The sequence below is a fragment of the Coloeus monedula genome (genome assembly GCF_965178545.1).
Source record: "Coloeus monedula genome assembly, chromosome: 18".
Classification (NCBI taxonomy): domain Eukaryota; kingdom Metazoa; phylum Chordata; class Aves; order Passeriformes; family Corvidae; genus Coloeus; species Coloeus monedula.
In genome coordinates this window covers 3,706,915-3,724,696 of record NC_138798.1, presented here as the reverse complement: position 1 = coordinate 3,724,696, position 17,782 = coordinate 3,706,915, and the positions used below count along the sequence as shown (strand labels likewise).

General features: G+C 48.2%; 3 protein-coding genes across 9 annotated transcripts in view; all 3 read left to right on the top strand.

The window, feature by feature from the left end:
• The window catches only part of CLIP1 (CAP-Gly domain containing linker protein 1), a 61,718-nt gene extending 56,904 nt beyond the window's left edge, over positions 1-4,814 (top strand). For 4 of the 6 annotated variants that reach the window (XM_082293237.1, XM_082293234.1, XM_082293235.1 and 1 more), the window contains exons 23-25: positions 1,464-1,581; positions 1,845-2,004; positions 2,113-3,118. In XM_082293237.1, coding sequence (XP_082149363.1) covers positions 1,464-1,581; positions 1,845-2,004; positions 2,113-2,282 — 448 coding nt within the window. In that variant the 3' untranslated portion in view covers positions 2,283-3,118. Of the gene's footprint in view, positions 1-1,463; positions 1,582-1,844; positions 2,005-2,112; positions 3,238-3,876 lie in introns of those variants that run through there. The other 2 variants (XM_082293239.1, XM_082293238.1) reach the window with 2 other exon arrangements.
• Positions 4,815-5,631: 817 nt separating this feature from the next.
• On the top strand, positions 5,632-14,443 carry VPS33A (VPS33A core subunit of CORVET and HOPS complexes). Of its 2 annotated transcripts, XM_082293165.1 has the most exons (13): positions 5,632-5,752; positions 5,849-5,914; positions 5,994-6,121; positions 6,592-6,781; positions 7,572-7,688; positions 8,063-8,237; positions 8,954-9,147; positions 10,804-10,930; positions 11,098-11,165; positions 11,623-11,760; positions 12,134-12,271; positions 12,415-12,583; positions 13,007-14,443. In XM_082293165.1, exons 1-13 carry the CDS (start codon positions 5,651-5,653, stop codon positions 13,198-13,200), a joined length of 1,806 nt encoding a protein of 601 aa, XP_082149291.1. In that variant the 5' UTR covers positions 5,632-5,650; the 3' UTR covers positions 13,201-14,443. The 2 variants fall into 2 exon arrangements, with proteins under 2 accessions (XP_082149291.1, XP_082149292.1); XM_082293166.1 differs by lacking the exon at positions 11,623-11,760.
• Positions 14,444-17,478: 3,035 nt separating this feature from the next.
• On the top strand, positions 17,479-17,613 carry LOC309579860 (uncharacterized protein; the record flags this gene model as incomplete). The annotated part of the gene is made up of 1 exon (XM_082293414.1): positions 17,479-17,613. One exon carries the CDS (start codon positions 17,479-17,481, stop codon positions 17,611-17,613), a length of 135 nt encoding a protein of 44 aa, XP_082149540.1.
• Positions 17,614-17,782: the final 169 nt, after the last annotated feature.

The following is a 17,782-nucleotide window of genomic DNA, read 5'->3' as shown; positions in this document are numbered from 1 at the left end:
CCACCACGTGCCTTTGATGCACTCAGCAAAGCACTGAAAACCACAGGATAGGCTGGAGCACTGAGAATCCTGCAGGAGAATACGGAGGTGGCTGTGGAGTTTTTGAGTGCTTTGCTGACTCGGGGCTGGCCAGGGGCTCTTTACATGCCAGTGCCCTTCTGGGTTTTATTAACGAGACTATAACTTGTACGTGGAGGCAAGATCACACAGTCTGCAAGTTGCTGTGTTCCACTTCTATTGATTCTCTCATTGTAAAAATATACCAAAATCAAATCAAATTTTGGTTCTTGTTTGGTAGCTGCCTCAGCTTTTCTAAACCCCAGATTCTCCACTTGCTGCTTCCATTCCTGAGTACAATCTGAACAATGGAAGAATTGCATTGATTGTGCTCTCATTGTTGAGTTGCCCATTTATCTCGAGTGGGTGAGATTTACTGTGTTTCATGGTCTGGGTATCGTGGCTCTCACTAACTGTAGATACCACAGAGATGGAAACTTTTCCATTTGAGCTCGATAGCTGTCTCCTGAGCATCCTCTCACATGTATGGGCTCTGCTCCTGATGCTTCAGCAGTCCTGGAGAGTGTAGTGCAGTTTGGAGTCCCTGCAGGAGCTCAGAGCTGATAGCAGCACTGCTGCCTGTGCTGAAGAGCCAGTTCCTCTTGGAGAAAAGTAAACAGTTTGAAGTCACTTTTTTGTTGTTTTCTTTTTAAAGCAAAACCTTCCAGCTTGTAAGGATATTTGTAGCAATGCTCCTCACATCAGAGGACAGTTACTCACTCTGTGTGTTCTGTGAGCTGTCAGGAAGATCTGCTTGCACCAGTGTGAGGGTGCCTTGAGGCAGGAACTGTAGGCAGAAGTTGTATCTGTTAGACCCACAGAAAAGACTGGGAAAACTGGGCATATGTACACAGAAGGGTGTTGTGCCTGCTTTGGAGAATTTCTTTTTAACCCTTCTCCCATGAAGTAATACAAATCCCATGTTGTTTCTCCATGTGCAGGAAATGATGATGTCACTAAAATTAGTGAGGACCAGCTGATATTTCCAGCCTCATCCATGCTTTGCATGACAACTTGTACAATGAGCTTTGCATGCCTGTTTTGTTGCTTTTTAGTAATTTTCAAGAAGTAACAAAACTCTCGAGTTAGGTTTTGTGGAACATTGTGCAACATGTTTGTTTATCCTATATCTCCCCAGTCTGTTAACTTGCTCCTTTAAATTCAAATGGATACGGTGCTATGCAGATTCTGGCATGTACTACCTAGGTAAAGTTTTTGCTTTGTTTCCACAGTTGTAACACCTGAAATGTTTATACATATATAAAACCTTAGTCAAGTAGCAAATTGTAATTTGTTTTTTAAGAACCACTTCTTGCAGTAGTTTAATACTTGAAATTAAATGACACTAGGCCACTAGAGTTATCCGTTCATTAGATGACTTCCGGTTTTACTTGGTTTTCTTTTAGAGAATCAGCTTTAAAAAAAGAAATTGATGAAGAGAGAGCATCTTTACAGAAATCCATCAATGTTACTAGTGCCTTGATCACACAAAAAGATGAGGAACTGGAAAAACTCAGACATGAGGTAAATGAGGAGTGGGATGATTCCTAATTTCAATTAAGTTGCAGCCAGAGATTTTGTGTGCTGGCTCCTGACGAGCTGGCTGATCATTTTTCTTTCATGTGGCACAGTTAAACCTTAGCCTCAAATCTTTAGATACCTGTGCTGAGACAGGTGATTCCTGGCACGTGATGTTGGTGGCTGTTCAGCCCTTGCTTCAAGGGCTGTGGCCTTGGTGCTCTGACTTGGTGCTGGAAGGTCCAAGTGCTCTCAAACAACTCTTCCAGATCACGGTGCTCCGGGGAGAAAACGCTTCTGCAAAAACCCTGCAGTCAGTGGTGAAGTCACTGGAGTCTGACAAACTGAAACTTGAGGAAAAGGTGAAGAACTTGGAGCAAAAACTCAAGGAAAACAACGAGCAGCCTTTAACTGTAATGAGCCCCTCAGGTAAAGCAAGAGCCACGCCACTGTCCATGCCCTCAGAGACTGTGACATTATTTCTGACTGAGCCATCACACCAGTCACATTGTACCTTGTTTGGTTTTTTCTTTACAGGTGATGCTGCTACTCTGCTTCAGGAGGAAATTGCAAGAGAGAAGCAGGTACTGGATGTGCACATGAGCATGCTGAACCAGCAGTGGGGCTGTAGGGGAGGGGAATATGCCAAACTCAGTCCTTACCAGGTTTTATCAGTCAGGATTTTAACGGGCAGATTTATCTTGTAGCCCTTAGCTTCTGAAGGGAAATATCAGTAACAGTAAATACTAAGAATAAAGTCATGAGTGATACTGGAGAAACAGTTCAGATTATGGGAATGTGAGGAAACAAGCAGGAAATAAGGGTGGCAAGTTGTGCCCTGCAGCCTGTCAGAGGTACAGCCCAGCAGAGCACTCACTGCTCCTTGGCCTTCTTTCTGAAGGTTTCTTGGATGTGCATGAGGAAAAGCTGTGGCCCACCTGCAGCTGGTGCTTGCCATCTTGGAGAAATGGCCTCCCTGAGCTCCCGGGTACCTCTAAGCTTCTGCAGCTGAAAATGTTGGCCATGGCTTCTCCCTAACTGCAGAACTGGACTCAGAACAAGGGTTGGCAGCAGTGGAGAAGGAAGGTGCTCAGCTGGCACGTGCTTGGGGCCAGGAAGATGTGATGCAGAGTAGGACAGTCATAGTGACCTCGTGAAGTGCTGTTTCCCAGGGGTCTGTGCCAACAAATGCCCAGAAAAGATGGTCAGAATAGAATCACCTTCTGCTCACAATAAAGCCTTTGTTAGATCATGAACATCAGTCACAGTGATTTAAAAATGTCCTTCCCAGTATTGCAGCCATCAGAACTGTCATGAACATACACTAACCACCAATCTTTTTCTGGTTTTCTGCCTCCCTGAATTCACCTGCCGATGGCAACCCTTCCTTCCACCAGGGCGAGGTTAGTTCCACTTCTTTGCTTCCCTGTTAATTTGCCAAGTGTTCCTTGGTTACATTCAGCAGCGCTGAACCCCGGGGCTGGGCCAGGTGCCATCCCCCTGCCCCTCTGACTGTCCTTGTCATTGGCTCTCCTAGATCGACTTCCTGAATTCAGTGATAGTGGATCTGCAAAGGAAAAACGAAGAATTGAACTTGAAGATACAAAGAATGTGTGAAGCAGCCCTCAATGGCAACGAAGAGGAGATAAATAACTATGACAGGTACAAATCCTAAAGGAAACCTTGGCTCTGGTTCTGGGACTTGTTGGTAGAGCAGTTTGGGAGCTGTGTGATGCAGCAGCTGATCTCAGCTGTCAGGAGGGACAGACAGAGCTTTCCCCAGAGAGCAGTGGTTGAATCCAGCCTTCTTCTTACACTGTGGTGTAACTGGTGGTGCAAATGATGCTCTGTAGTTATCAATCACAAATGCTGATGTATTGTGACATGTCTGTTGTCAGACTTGGTGAATCCAGCCTTTTTCCAAGTGCAGAAGAGTCTTTGCTCTCAAGAGGCTGTAGCTGTGTTGGGATGGGAAAATCCAATCCAGAGAATTAGAACTAAAACCTAATTGATATATCATGACTTCACCTGGCTTAAGGGAAAAGAGGACCTAGCTCACCTGTGTTTCTTTTAGATGTCTCTGCACAAATACTTGCAGAAACAGTGGCTTGTTTAGTAAATATTAGAGTGTAGGGGATTGTGGGGGCACTGCAGGGTGGTGGAGAAGGGGTTTGTATCCTATTTTTTGTTGGCCTCTGTGGCATTTCCTGAGTCTCAGTAACCACGAGCTCACTGTGCAGGGCCGTGGGCCTTGCTCCTGTGTGACAGAGGCACTGACTTGTGCTGGTGCTGCTCTTGCAGTGAGGAGGAGAGCCTGTCCAAGAAGAAGCCCCGTCTCTTCTGCGACATCTGCGGCTGCTTCGACCTGCACGACACCGAGGACTGCCCGACGCAGGCGCAGGCGCTGGAGGAGCCGCCGCACTCTGCCCACCACGGCAGCCGGCGCGAGGAGCGGCCCTACTGCGACACCTGCGAAGTGTTCGGCCACTGGACGGCCGACTGCAACGACGACGAGACCTTCTGATGGCGGGGCCACGCCCTGCCCCACGGACCTTTGCACCACCAGCAGCCGCGTGTGCTGAATGTCAGGACAAGGGACAGCGGTTCTCGACCCCTCGCTCCCGCTGCCCTGCCCGCCTGCTCCAGAATCCCTACAAGCATAAATATTTTGCTCTTCCACTAATAAATACCCCCTGTCCCTTTTTAACGAACTTCAGTGAGAGATAAATAAATGATTTAACAAGTGACTTTATGCTGTTTGTTTCCAGGTTCTGGGTTTGTCCCACCCTTAACAGGAAATGCCCCTGTGCTGTTGGATCTATTGATGGGAAAACATGTATAGGAATGAAGCACTAGAGTTATATTAAAGCTTATTTAAATACCTTAAAAATATGCTGTTAATTTTCATATTTGCACTAAACCATTTTAAGGCTGAATTTGTACATTTAGATTTTTAAGCTTTTTTTTGACACTGGACTGAGTTGAGAAATATTTCATCTTTATTTTCATTTACTCCTTTGAGTGCGATGTCGCTTGGTGCCGTGAGCTCTGGGTTGTGGTTTGGTGTGAAACGTGGAAATGATGCAGGTAAGGAGCTGCTGGGGGTTTTTGGAAACCTGTATGCTGTGCACACCTGAAACAGTTTGTGGGCCATCCCTGTTTTGCATTCTTTCAGCTTCTATATAGTGCGTGTGGTGTGTGTGTATATATGCATATATATAATAAAGTTATATTTTGGAAAAAAAAGAAGTGTGCTTTCTTTTCTGCCTTTCTGTTCGGAGTGTGAGGGGTTCCACGTGGGGACAGAGGTGCCCAGGGGCTGCACTGTAACTCACAGAATCCATCAGCTGGGAAGGGACCTCTGAGATCACCAAGTCCAACCTATGACAGGACACCACCTTGTCACTGTGACCAGGGTACTACTGAGTGCCACGTCCAGTCCTTACTTAAATATCTCCTGGGACTCCCACACCTCCCTGGGAAATATTTAATCACCCGTTCAGTGAAGAGATTCTTCCTGATGTCCAACCTGAACCCCTCCTGGTGCAGCTTTAGGCCATTTTCTGTCCCTTGTTCCCTGCGAGCAGAGCCCGACCCCTCCCCTGCGGCTGCCCCCTCCTGTCAGGGAGTTGTGCAGAGCCAGAAGGTCCCTCCTGAGCCTCCTTTTCTCCAGGCTGAGCTTCTTTCCCAGCTCCCTCAGCCGCTCCTGGTGCTCCAGATCCTTCCTCAGGTCCGTTCTCTCCCCTGAACACGCCCCAGCCCCTCAATGTCCTTCCTGAATGGAGACCCCGGAACTGGACACAGGACTCCATGTGCGGCCTAAGCAGTGCCCCGTGCAGGGGGGAAGCGGTTCCCTGGTGCCGCCGATCACACCGTCCCTGGTACAGCCCGGTGCCAGTGAACACACACGAACACAAACACGCGTGAACACGGACACGCCTGACCACGTACGGACACAAACACCCCGCGCGCGCACGCGAGCGCTGCCGGCGCTGTCCCCTGCGGCCCCGCCCTGCTCAGTGCGGCTGCGCGGCCCCGCCCCGCGGTCACGTGCGCGGCCAGGCGGGCGGGGGCCATGGCGGCGCACCTGAGCTCGGGCCGGGTGAACCTGACGGCGCTGCGCGAGGCGGGGCGGCGCGAGCTGCGCGAGTTCCTCGACAAGTGCGCGGGCTCCAAGGTGGGCGCAGCGGGGCCGAGGGGGCGGCGCGGGCTCCAAGGTGGACAGGCGGAGTGCAGCGTGCGGCCGGTCTGATCCCGCTGTCCCTTCCCGCAGGCCATCGTGTGGGACGAGTACCTGACCGGCCCCTTCGGGCTCATCGCGCAGTACTCGCTGCTCAAGGTAAGCGCCGCGGGGTTCGGGGGCAGGCGGCCGGGCCCCTCCGGTCCCGCACTCGGCTGACGGCCGGGCCTCCACGCAGGAGCATGAGGTGGAGAAGATGTTCACGCTCAAACCGGGCCGGCTGCCCCCGGCCGACGTCAAGAACATCATCTTCTTCGTCAGGCCCAAGCTGGAGCTGATGGACATCATCACGGACAACGTGCTCAGGTACCGCGGGCAGGGCAGCGCAGGGCAGGGCGGCCGTGAGGAGGGGACAAGTGTGGCCTGAACCACCTGTGCAGGGAAGGAGGAACGATGTGCAGACCCCAAGCTGCAGCACAGCCACTCTGGGGCTTGAATGGCAGTGCGAGACACCCTGGGCAGGAGGGTTTCACCTTGGCTGCGATGCAGAGGGTGCATGCCTTCCTGTGAGGATATACATTCCGTCTAATTAATTGGAATGAGTCAGGCTTGGATTGCTGTGCCTTTTGAGAACTGCAGGACAACCATGTCCCCTTGCCCTGGTGTCAGAGCTGTGGCTGCACAAGGCTGGACACTGACATCAAAAGCTGGAAGTTGACAATAACCCAGTGCAGAGTTTCAGTTTCATGTGAATCCAGTGCTCCCTGCCCGTGGTTTGTGCTGCCCCCGTGTGCAGTGAGTGACCGTGTGCTGCGCTCCTGCTGTGCCTTTCCTAGGGAAGACAGAGGCCGCTCTCCGCAGAGGGATTTCCACATCTTGTTCGTGCCACGCCGCAGCCTCCTCTGCGAGCAGTGGCTGAAGGAGCAGGGCGTGCTGGGCTCCTTCATCCACCGCGAGCAGTACAGCCTGGACCTGATCCCCTTCGACGGAGACCTGCTCTCCATGGAATCCGAGAGCGCCTTCAAGGTGAGCACTTGACTCATCCTTGAGGAAAAATGCGATGTGGTTTTGTGCTGGATGTTGCTGGTGGTGCAGCAGCTCTCAGAGGGTTTGCAGGTGACCTGCACAGCAGGGAAAGGCCTTGCAGAGCAAACGGGGCTTGATCCTGAGGCCTGAACTTTGTGTGTGTTTTCACACTAAATGCTGAAGGAACAGTCACTACACCGAGCTGCAATCCAGTTCCTCCAGCTTCAGCTGCTGGTGTTATTGTCACAAATGGAGTGTTCCCAAGGCTTAAAGCACTCAGGTGTCACAAGGAGCCAGCATGGTTTGTGTTGCTGCTCAGCCAGGGAGCCATGTATGATGGTTCTCACTGCACTGAGCATTAACAGCTGTCACATCCCAGCTGTATGTCATGCATTCCCAGAGTGCTGCATCCAGGGACAGGATGGTTTGGGAGTTTCTTGGCCCTCTCTGTCCTGTGATGTGTAGCCCAGAGGATGTGTCAGGGCTTGCAGCTGTAATGAGGTACTGGGTGCTCAGATTGGCCTAATTAGCAGGAGAGGGTCCTTGCAGTCACTTTCTTTTACTCCATCAGACTGGGTTTGTGTCCAGAGTTCAAAAATATTATATTGTCTGGTCATCAAAAAAATGATTTCATGTAGTGACAGCACAGATAACAAGGTCCATATTTGCCAACAGCCATAGTTTGTCCCCAGCCTGTGTCTCCTCTGAACTGTTCACATGGACCTCATTCTGCTGTGGAAGCAGCTGTGTTGGATTGACACCTTGCATCAGAATCCCTCTTGTTCTTTAGGAATGTTACCTGGAGAGCGACCAGACCAGTCTGTACCATGCAGCAAAGGGGCTGATGACACTGCAGGCTCTCTACGGAACCATCCCGCAGATTTTTGGGAAGGGCGACTGTGCTCGGGTGAGGCTGAACAAATGCATCTTGTTCTTTGGAACTGCCTTAAGGAGTGTTTGGTTAAATGCACCTCTGGGTTTTTTTAATCCAGCCATAACACACACTGCTTCTCTCTGATCAACCTGTGGTTTAATTGGTATCTTTTGTGGTGGGGGAGTAGCTTGAGGTGTATGCAGTGCTTTGGCCATCGCTGTCTTGTGGAGCTTCAGAGAGCAGCAGAGAAGGACTTCTGTTTTCTCAGTCTCATCCTGCCCCGTCCATCAGCCAGTCTGTACCTCCTGCCATCCCCTTCCCTTACAAGCATGTGCCTGTAGGGCCCAGAGGTCACATCCATCTGCTGTGGCCTGCACCATAACCAGAGTGATGTGATTTCCTTCCAGCACGTGGCCAACATGATGATCAGGATGAAGCGCGAGTTCCCTGGGAGCCAGAATTCCATATTTCCCGTCTTTGATACCCTCTTGTTGCTGGACCGCAATGTGGACCTGCTGACCCCGCTGGCCACGCAGCTGACATACGAGGGGCTGATAGATGAGATTTATGGGATTCAGAACAGTGAGTCCTGCAGGGAAGGAGCAGGTTTCCCATGTCCTAGGAGAGGTTTCCCGTGTCCTGGGGCAGGCTGCAGTGTGTTGAGTGGGTTTGTGCTTCACTAAATGGGTGTGGTGTGGGAGCAACTCAGCAGAAATCAATATGGGGTTGGTTCAGTCCCAAGCTGGAGCCCATCAAGATCCACTCTGGCTCTTTTTGCCTGGGAGGAGGAGCCAAGTACAGTCTGTGGTTACTAAAAGGGGTATTCTGGCTGTTGGCTGGCTGCAGTCACAGTGACGCAGCACGGAGCGTGTGAGTGGAAATGCTGGTGTGTGCCTTCAGCATCCATCCTGGCTGGATCACTTGCCACACTGAAGGAACAGGGACAGTTTGTGAAATGCCATTTTCAGAATGCTCTCCTGCCCTTAAAGGGGTAAGAAAACTCCAGAGAGGCATTTATGGGCTGTAATCCCTCCTGCTGAACTGGACGGGCTGCCTCCAAGCCTCTCTGAAAGCAGGGCAGCTGGCACTCGGGTTCTGATGTTTCTGTAGGTCCCTGGCTGAGTACAGTGAGACTCTCCTTAATTAACACACAGGCACTGAGTGGTTTGAGTGTTTATATTTGCTTTGCTGCTCAGAGCTGTGTCCAGCTCAGGGGACACGTTTCCACAGCCTGCTGATCTTAACTTCTGGTGATGAAGTTCCAGTCCTTATAAGGGTCATTTCTCTGCATTTGGTAGCTTATGTGAAACTCCCTCCTGAGAAGTTTGCCCCAAAGAAGCAAGGTGAGGGTGGGAAAGATCTCCCCACTGAACCCAAGAAGCTCCAGCTGAACTCTGCAGAAGAGCTTTATGCTGAAATCCGAGACAAGAACTTCAATGCTGTGGGGTCAGTGCTGAGCAAGAAAGCCAAGATCATCTCAGCAGCCTTTGAGGTAAGACCTGTGTCCAACACTGCATCAGGTAATTCACAGTCTGTCTTCAGCAGGGCTGGGACTGGCAGCTCAAGCTGCTCCCATGCAGTAATCCCCCATCCAGAGAAAAACCAGGTAGTCTTCAGAAGCCTTTCCAGTCTGTTCCCCTGCCCTGGGATGAGGTCAGCTGCACTTGGACTGTTCTGAGTAGGTGTTGGTCAAATCTCCTTTTAAGAAGCCCGTAGTAACGTGGATCCTCATTTCTCCCCACACCTCTGTTATGGGGCTTTCCCTCTGCTCAGAGCTTGCCTAACCCACCTTGTGCTGTGTGAGCCCATAGTTCCCATAACAGGAATTGATCTCTGCAGTCTGCAGAACAGTCAGGTGCTGCTTCCAAGAAGCCAAAGGTGATTTTTAGTGTGCTGATCAGTTCCACTTGGCTGCTCTTGTTACCTGTTCCCTGAAACGTCCTTTCCCCTTCAGGATGCCAAGAAAAGGCTTTAAGCAATAAAACACTAGAATGTGCTTTCACAGACTATTATGGTTGGCATCAAAAACAGTAGAAATGTGCAAAAGACAGTTGTCTTGCAGGAGGTTTGAACTTTAAATTCATGCTCACGTGTCACCTCCAACAAATCTGTGTGGGGCACATTTGTGGTTTTGTTGAAAACATCCTGTTGATGAGTCATAAACTGAGGTCCCATATCTCGTCTTCCTGACCTCATGGGTACTCTCAAAAGAATTTGTTTCATTCTTTGGTTGTATTTCCTTTGGGGGGGCTTTTTTAACCTCTTCACCTGTGCCACATCTAAGATGAGGTAGTGGTACCTTAACTGAAACACTGAGTGCTCAGCCTCATCCCCCAGTGCAGGTCTGCTTCTGCACTATTAGTGCTGGAGGTGCTAAAGATGGATTGTTCATACTGGTTGTTAAGAAAAGAGAATTTTAAGAAATTTTCAGCAGTAATAGGTGATAATGAAACAGCAGCATATTGGCAGCAGAGGACTAGTTAAATTGCAGGCTCCATCATGATTCTCCTGCCTGCACTTGCCCATTTAAATCCTTCACATATGAGTCAAATTATTACTATTTTTATTCCAAGTTGCAGCAAGAGGCAAGTAGCCCAAATGCAGTGCAGACCTTTGGAGCTGAACTCTGCATGGTGCTTCAGCACATTCTGCCTCAAAACATGGCATGTTGTTGCCATCAAGTAGAGTGAATGGCAGACCCTGCCAGCCCAATTCCTCAGCACCTTTCACTCCTACTCCAAGGAAGGATGTTCCCCAGCTCTGACAGCATTGGCCTAGAGCTCCATGTCAGCCAGCAAAGTAATTCCCCTTTGTGTGAAAAAGGGTGTTTTCCGTGGTAGGGAAACTGAGGAGCAGATAGTGATGGCTGGAGTCATCAAATGTGGATAAAATGATTTACAACACTGGGATAATGGAAAATAACAGTCTAATGATCCTGCTGTATTATGTGCTGCCTCTTCTCATGAGCCAAATGCTGTTACAGGTAATGCTGTGACTTCAGTGTAAGCATCTAAAGCCCTTTGTCTAAAAGGCTGCATGGCTCTAAACTCCCTACAGGGAGTGCAGTAAAACAGTTCTTTATGATAAAATGATCTGGTTGGTGTTACTAATGTGAACAAGGCCTAACCCAAGTGATGGATTTCTTCAGGAAAGGCACCACGCCAAGACTGTTGGAGAGATTAAGCAGTTTGTGTCCCAGCTGCCTCACATGCAGGCAGCGAGGAGCTCACTGGCAAACCACACCTCCATCGCAGAGCTCATCAAAGACATCACCAGTGAGTAGGAATAATGTAAATCCAGCAGGATGCCAGATAACGTGATGGACATCACTCAGCCTGGCAAAAACTGGCTTTGCTCCATCCAGTGCACCTCTGCTGAAACGTTAAATGTAAAACATGAGCTGTCAGTTGCTGTTGTATTGATTTGCATTCTTTTCCCACAGCATCTGAAGATTTCTTTGATAATTTAACAGTGGAGCAAGAGTTCATGTCTGGAATAGATACAGACAAGGTAAGTAGATAATGGCAATTAGCAACTCTTAAATCTTCAAAAAATGGGGTTTTTTTCCATTTGGATTTTTTTTGAGAGGAAACATCTGATCTAGATGATGTCCAATGAAATGGATCTCTGAATTACCTGTCACTGCCGTGCACAGCTGGGGTGCTTTACCTGTCCTGGGGCATCCCATGCTCTGAGGGATCAGTGGAACATAGAAGATGGTTAATAAGAATTTTTCAGTACATCAGGCAAAGCCTGGCTACTGAGTGTGGAGCTGATGTGCTCTAGGGAGAGCCCAGGTGGAACCAGTGCTGGGTCACTGTTATACAGATGGTCCTGAGCTGCCTGGAGAGCAGCTGCTCCTCTTTCGTGTTGTTTTGGAGATACAGGCAAACTAGATCTTTCTTTGCAGGTCTTACAGCCACTTTAATGATTCTTTAAATAACTGCTTATGTATTTTATTTAATAGGTTAACAATTATATTGAAGACTGCATAGCTCAAAAACATCCATTAATCAAGATACTGCGTCTTGTTTGCTTGCAATCTGTGTGCAATAGTGGGCTGAAGCAGAAGGTTCTGGACCATTACAAAAGAGAGATTCTCCAGGTTAGGCTCTAGCATTTGGAGGAATAAATTCCTGAGAAAATCCACATCAAATCTTCAGTTCTGCACTTCAATTCTAGACAGACACATCTTACTCCTGAATAATGTGCACAAAGGGAGCACTGGGTTTCTGTCTGAGCTGATGCTTGGGAGGTGCTTGTGTGTTTTACAACGTGTAGATACAGAAGTTTGTATCACTTTTTACTATTATGATTTAAACACTCTACATTGGATATACTCTACAGCAATCTTAACTGTGAAGCTTTTTTTAAATAAGCATATTTTTTAAACAAATGTGTTTGCTTTTTTTTGTTTGTTTTAAACACTAGTCATGGGTTATTGCTATGGTATTAAAGGTGATTTCTTCATATTGCAGACTTACGGCTATGAACATATATTGACCTTAAACAATTTGGAAAAGGCTGGACTCCTGAAACCCCAGACAGGTGGCAGGAATAACTACCCAACGATCAGGAAAACGCTGCGCTTGTGGATGGATGATGTTAATGAGCAGGTAAACATTACCTCTAACTACAGAATTATGTGCAGCAGGAAAACCTCCTTTTTTATTTGATGTTATTGATTTCTTTGAGGCTGTTTTGCAGCATGAGGTAGCACTGACCTGCTGCTCCCTCTGTCTCTCTCTGTGTCCCCCAGAACCCCAATGACATCTCGTACGTGTACAGTGGCTACGCCCCACTGAGTGTGCGCCTGGCCCAGCTGCTGGCCCGGCCGGGCTGGCGCAGCATCGAGGAGGTTTTAAAGATGCTGCCAGGGCCCCATTTTGAGGAGAGGCAGCAGCTCCCTACTGGCCTTCAGAAAAAACGTAAGTTTGGCTTTGTTTTCCCATGGTTTGCAGGGAAATGCATCTCTCTGAGGGTGGAGCAAGGCAAACTGAAATCAGGGCGGGCAGAGTCCAGGTCTCTGTTTCATGTGCTTGTCCCACAGCAGTGTCAGATTGACCTAACCCTCCTTTGACAAATTATTTAACTTCTCATCAGAGTACCAAAATAAACCCTAAACTTACACTGTGATTTTAATAAGTGACATCATGTGAAAGAGGGTCAGTGTCATTGTCAAACAGAAGCACATCCTGTAGCAACTCCAGAGCTGGGAGCAGACTGTGGATTGCTGTGCCCCAGGCTGCTCATCTCCTTTAATTCAGGTCATTTGAGTTTGACTGATAGTTGATGCAGGGGAGCTCTAAAAATCAAACCAAGCCAACCTGGAACTCTGTGTGAACCCACAGGTCAGCATGGTGAGAACAGAGTCACCCTGGTGTTCTTCCTGGGGGGGGTCACGTATGCGGAGATCGCTGCGCTGAGATTTCTGTCCCAGATGGAGGATGGAGGCACAGAGTACGTCATTGCCACTACAAAACTGATCAATGGAACAACCTGGATCAAATCCTTGATGGAAAAACTGGAGCCTGCCCCTTTCTAGGGTGTGTGGTGAGAGACAGTCAGTCTTGTGCGACACAGGCACGTCGGCTGCTGGTCCTGGCACGGTTGCTCCGCCAGCGAAACACAGCAGTGAAGGAAGCTCTCCTGGGACCAGCTCATGAGCCAGTTACCCTCATCTCTTCTGCACTTGTGTTCCAGCTGTCTATGGAAGTTCCAAGTAGACAAGCAGGGTTGAAAGGCACTAAGGATAAACAGTTAAGAGAGAGATCCCTGCTCATGGTCTGACCTGGAGCCAAGAGCTGGGGGAGCGGGAATGGGCCCTGGTCCCTCTCTTTGGCAAATTGCTGCTTTTTTTCTTTCAGTTTGGCTTTGGTGGGAGATGTGATTACTGCTTTTTACCTTTCTAAAGTGCTGAGGAGGCAGGATGTTCTCTATTCCTGACTTCGTACCAGTATTCCCAGACTGTTTATCTCTCCCTGGTGCCTGATACATTCCATGGATGCATTGGATGTGTTAGTCAGAGATCTGCACACAGCTGTAACTGTGATCCTTAAGCATTTTACTTCACTTGTCTCCTGAAGGGAGCGCTGTGAGGGGACTTGTTTGTCCTAGGTACACCCACCTGACTCTGAAAAGCTCCTCCACAGTATGAATGACATCAGTGTGTCCTGAGTTTATGGTTGAAGACACACAAACACTCCCTGTGTGGGCCTTGGGCCAAAAACAGCAAGAGCAGGGACCCAGTAAACAGTGGGTTTAAAACAGACACTTTTTTCAACCCTCTGTTCAGGTTATAAACTGTGGTAGTTGCTGTCACAAGCTGTTGTAAGTTCAAACTTTAAAAATGGAATTTTCCATGGGCTTGGTGGCTGGGCCTTGGTGTACAAGAGGCAGCCTCTGGCTCCAGAGGCTGGGAAGGCCAAGCAGGGTCTGTGGTGGTGCCTGTGCTGCTGCTGGGCACTGTCAGTGTCCTCACAGGCTTTAACAGCAGCCACTGAAGCCTCTCCCAAACTGCAGTTCAGTCTTAAAGACAACAAAAAAAAGCCCACTTCTCACCTTAAAGCACTCTCTTAGCAAACATTTCTGCCTTAGTTATCATGTACAATATGTCCCAATAAATCCTTTCATTTTTCCAAGTTGTCACAGTTGTGACTGTGGGTTTTGGTCTTTTATTCTATTTTCTGAGTTATGCCAAGTCTGACCCTCCACAGACCCCCTCTATCTGTTTAACTCCAGTTGACTTATTAGAATAAAATAAAGATGTATTTAATCTTTTTTTGGAAGTGTTTGCACTCTCTCTCTCTCTAGAATACAAAAATAAACAAAATAAAACAAAGCCCTGCACTGTGGTAGCTGTGTCCTTGTCTCCCCATCCCAGGATAACTGAATAACTGAATTACTTCAGTTGAAACTTTTTCTAACATCCAGGTGTTTTTAAATTAAGGCTCATGAAAAATTTCATAACATACTACATTAGAACTATTTGTGGGATTTCTTAACTTTTGCAGAAAAATACAATTTCAGTCACTGGAGGCTTTCTGCTTTGGGTGGGGAGGCAACTTGTTAGACAGACTTAAAAAACATGCTGCAACTTCAGTGGTGCAAGAAGAGCAAACATGGATTGTTTGCTCTGCAATTCCACTTAAAGTAGCTAATTTCAGAGTATTTAAAAGGAAAACTGAATTAGGTTTGAATCAAAAATTAGATGTTACTGTGCAGAGAAAAACAAGAAATTGATGCAGAGCAAGAGGGTGTCCTTGGGTTGGCCTTGAGGGTCCACATAGACCTACAGATAGTATCACAATTTCCAGGGTTTTTTTAAAATCTTAACAGTTGAACAAATCCCAAGGAAATACTCACCAGGCTGGTTTCTGAGCTAAGGTCCTTCTGTGTAAAAGCTATACCACAGGTGAATGAAGGAAAGCACAAAAAGGCTGGCTCACCTTTCCCCAGCCAGCAAGTCAATAACACTAGAGGCAAAACTTTTTTTGATAAGCATTTACACCAGACACTTGGTAAACTCTTAATTCATCACCAACATTGCTGCCTATTTTTTTGCAGCCTGCACCAGCACTGAGCCAGAACTGTGTAACCACTCCACCTAGACAAAGCCCCTTCCTGGAACTATTCAACAACAAAATAAAAGCCATCCTGACGTTGATGAATTCCCTGGAGGAGCAATTACTATTTAACAGGCTTCCTGAGCAGCTGATGATGTTCTGCTTCTGTCCAAGGCCCTGCTGACCATGCGGGTAATAATTTGATAACAAGAGAACCTAATTAAATTAAGGGACCATTTTCTACATCATAATATCTTTGTAGGTAAAAGATTTGATTTGCAGTACATAATCTTCCTTCTCTCTGCTGTCTGCATTACTACAAAAAAAGAAAGAAAACATTACCCAGCCTCTGCCCCAAAAGACTTTCACTTTTCATACAACATTATCAGAAGCAGTTTTGCTAAAAAATAAACATGCAGCCTGGCTCCCTCCTCCCCTCACTGCAAAGGAGCTGCAGCACTTGTGCTCTAAAAGGTCGGGATGACTCCTTGGGAGGGAGGGTAAGGGTGACACTACAGCAGTGACCTGGGGACAGTGCAGGGATTAGGGGACCTTCAGCCCCCACTGCTTTTGGTAAAAGATCCTGGCTCAGCCTGCACAGTCCCACCTGGGGGATGAGCCCCAACTGTGTGTGAGCACCCTCCTTGAGCGGCTCACAGAGCACAGGGTGCTCAGGGAACAGAGCAAGAGGCACTGCAGCCTTTGAGATAACAGAATAAAACGTGTAAGATGACATAACGTTTTGTTAGAGGCAAACCCCCAATCTCAACAAATGCAGGTTTTGATCTGGTGACTCTAAGCCCTGGCAGTGGGACTCTGGAAATGCTGTTGCCAAAAGCCCCCAGGGGAAGGGGAGTGTTCGGCTGCACCGAGCACCACGAGCACCACGGCGCTGTCAGATCATAACCGGTGCTGACCACACCTAGAGCTCAGTCCTCGTGTGGGCTGCACACACACACTCTGCTCCTGCTGCCAGATCACAGCGGGATCAGCCTACGGCACAAACTGCTGCAGGACAGAAATTCAAGGGACAGCTGCAGACCAAAACTAGGGAGAAACACAAACTTGCCGAAGTCGAGCCCGTCGTCTGCCTGGGTAAGCAGTTTATTTCTTTATCAGCATCTTTCTAGCTAACCAGAAATCTCGCACAGCCTATAGACAGAAAACTAACGCTCTGAACAACAGGGAAACCACAGCTGTTTAAAAATGCTGAAACTCCTGTACTGTGTACGTGTGCCTGAGCTTGGAACGGAATGGCTGAACTCTTTTAACAACACCAAAAAGTGAATTCTTTATCACAAGAGCTCTTTTAAAAACATTCTAAGTGGTGGGATGGGAATTCAGTTTAGTATAGCTGGCTTTAGGCTGTTCAGAAGAGAAATAATCCTTTCGGGCTAGTTTTTATCCTAAAAGTCTGATTTTAAACTCCCTTTATGTGTTCGACCAAGAGCATCGATATTGTTGATCAGGCACAGTTGCAATCAAAATTTAAAAGAACATGTAAATTGAAGAGATGATAGAATTTTTCAGGTGGGTTTTCACAGCTTCAAATCTAAAAAGCCAGTGACTTTAGGGAAAAACTTCAGATTTAATTTAAACTAACAAATGAGCAATCACTTCCAAAGCAATGGTACATATGACAATACAATACAGTTACAAGATGAATTCTAAGGCACCTTATCCCATTTAACGGTTATTTTTAACGAGAGATATAAATATTTGCCTGTGCAAACTTGTATTTAAGCCTCAGTTTTCGTCATTCTTGAACAAAAGGCTCAGTTTGTGCCAGTACCTCCATTAGATGCAATTATAGCATTAAATATTAATGGTGGCTTCCTTGGAGGAATTGACCACTTTGATCAGAACATGCTGTTGGTAATGCACCATCAGCGGCCGCTCTGATCCTGACGCTTCCTGGACGCACAGCCACTGCCCTAAGGGAGAGATTCCAGGAGCCAGCTGGACTCTCTAAAAGCCCCCAGCCTCATGCACACAGCCGTGCCCACTGCCTGTGTCTGGCTTCCTTACCAGTTCTGACCCAGAGACTTTGATTAGATCCCAAACTCTCTTTCAACACCTTGACAGGACTGAACAGGCCCACACCAGTCACTAACAATCCTCCAGGTGATCGACCCTCCTGATCACACGATTTCCCCCCATTGCAGGGTGGGCTCCCTGCTGTGAAGACTCACCTTGTCCTTCTGCTTCCAGGCCGGGGAGGAGCAGGGAGCAGCCAGCCCCAGGGAGCCGGGAGAGCCATGCCGGACTCCTTCGCCATCCACTTCCTCAAGGTGCTGAGGGAGCTGCTGGCCTTCGTGCTGTTCAGCTACACGGTGCTGCTCGGGGCGCTGCTGCTCGCCGGCTGGACCACCTACTTCCTGGTGCTTAAATGAGAGCTCTGCTCCTGCTCCTGCTCCCACGGGCTTTCCAGAGGCACCCGGCTCCACGGCGCAGCCCCGCACACGGGATGGAGGCTCCTTCCCCCTGCGCCAAACCTGCAAGAGTTTTGTGCTGTTACTGCCTCAACACAGTCTTATTTTCCTATGTAAAAACAATAAAGGT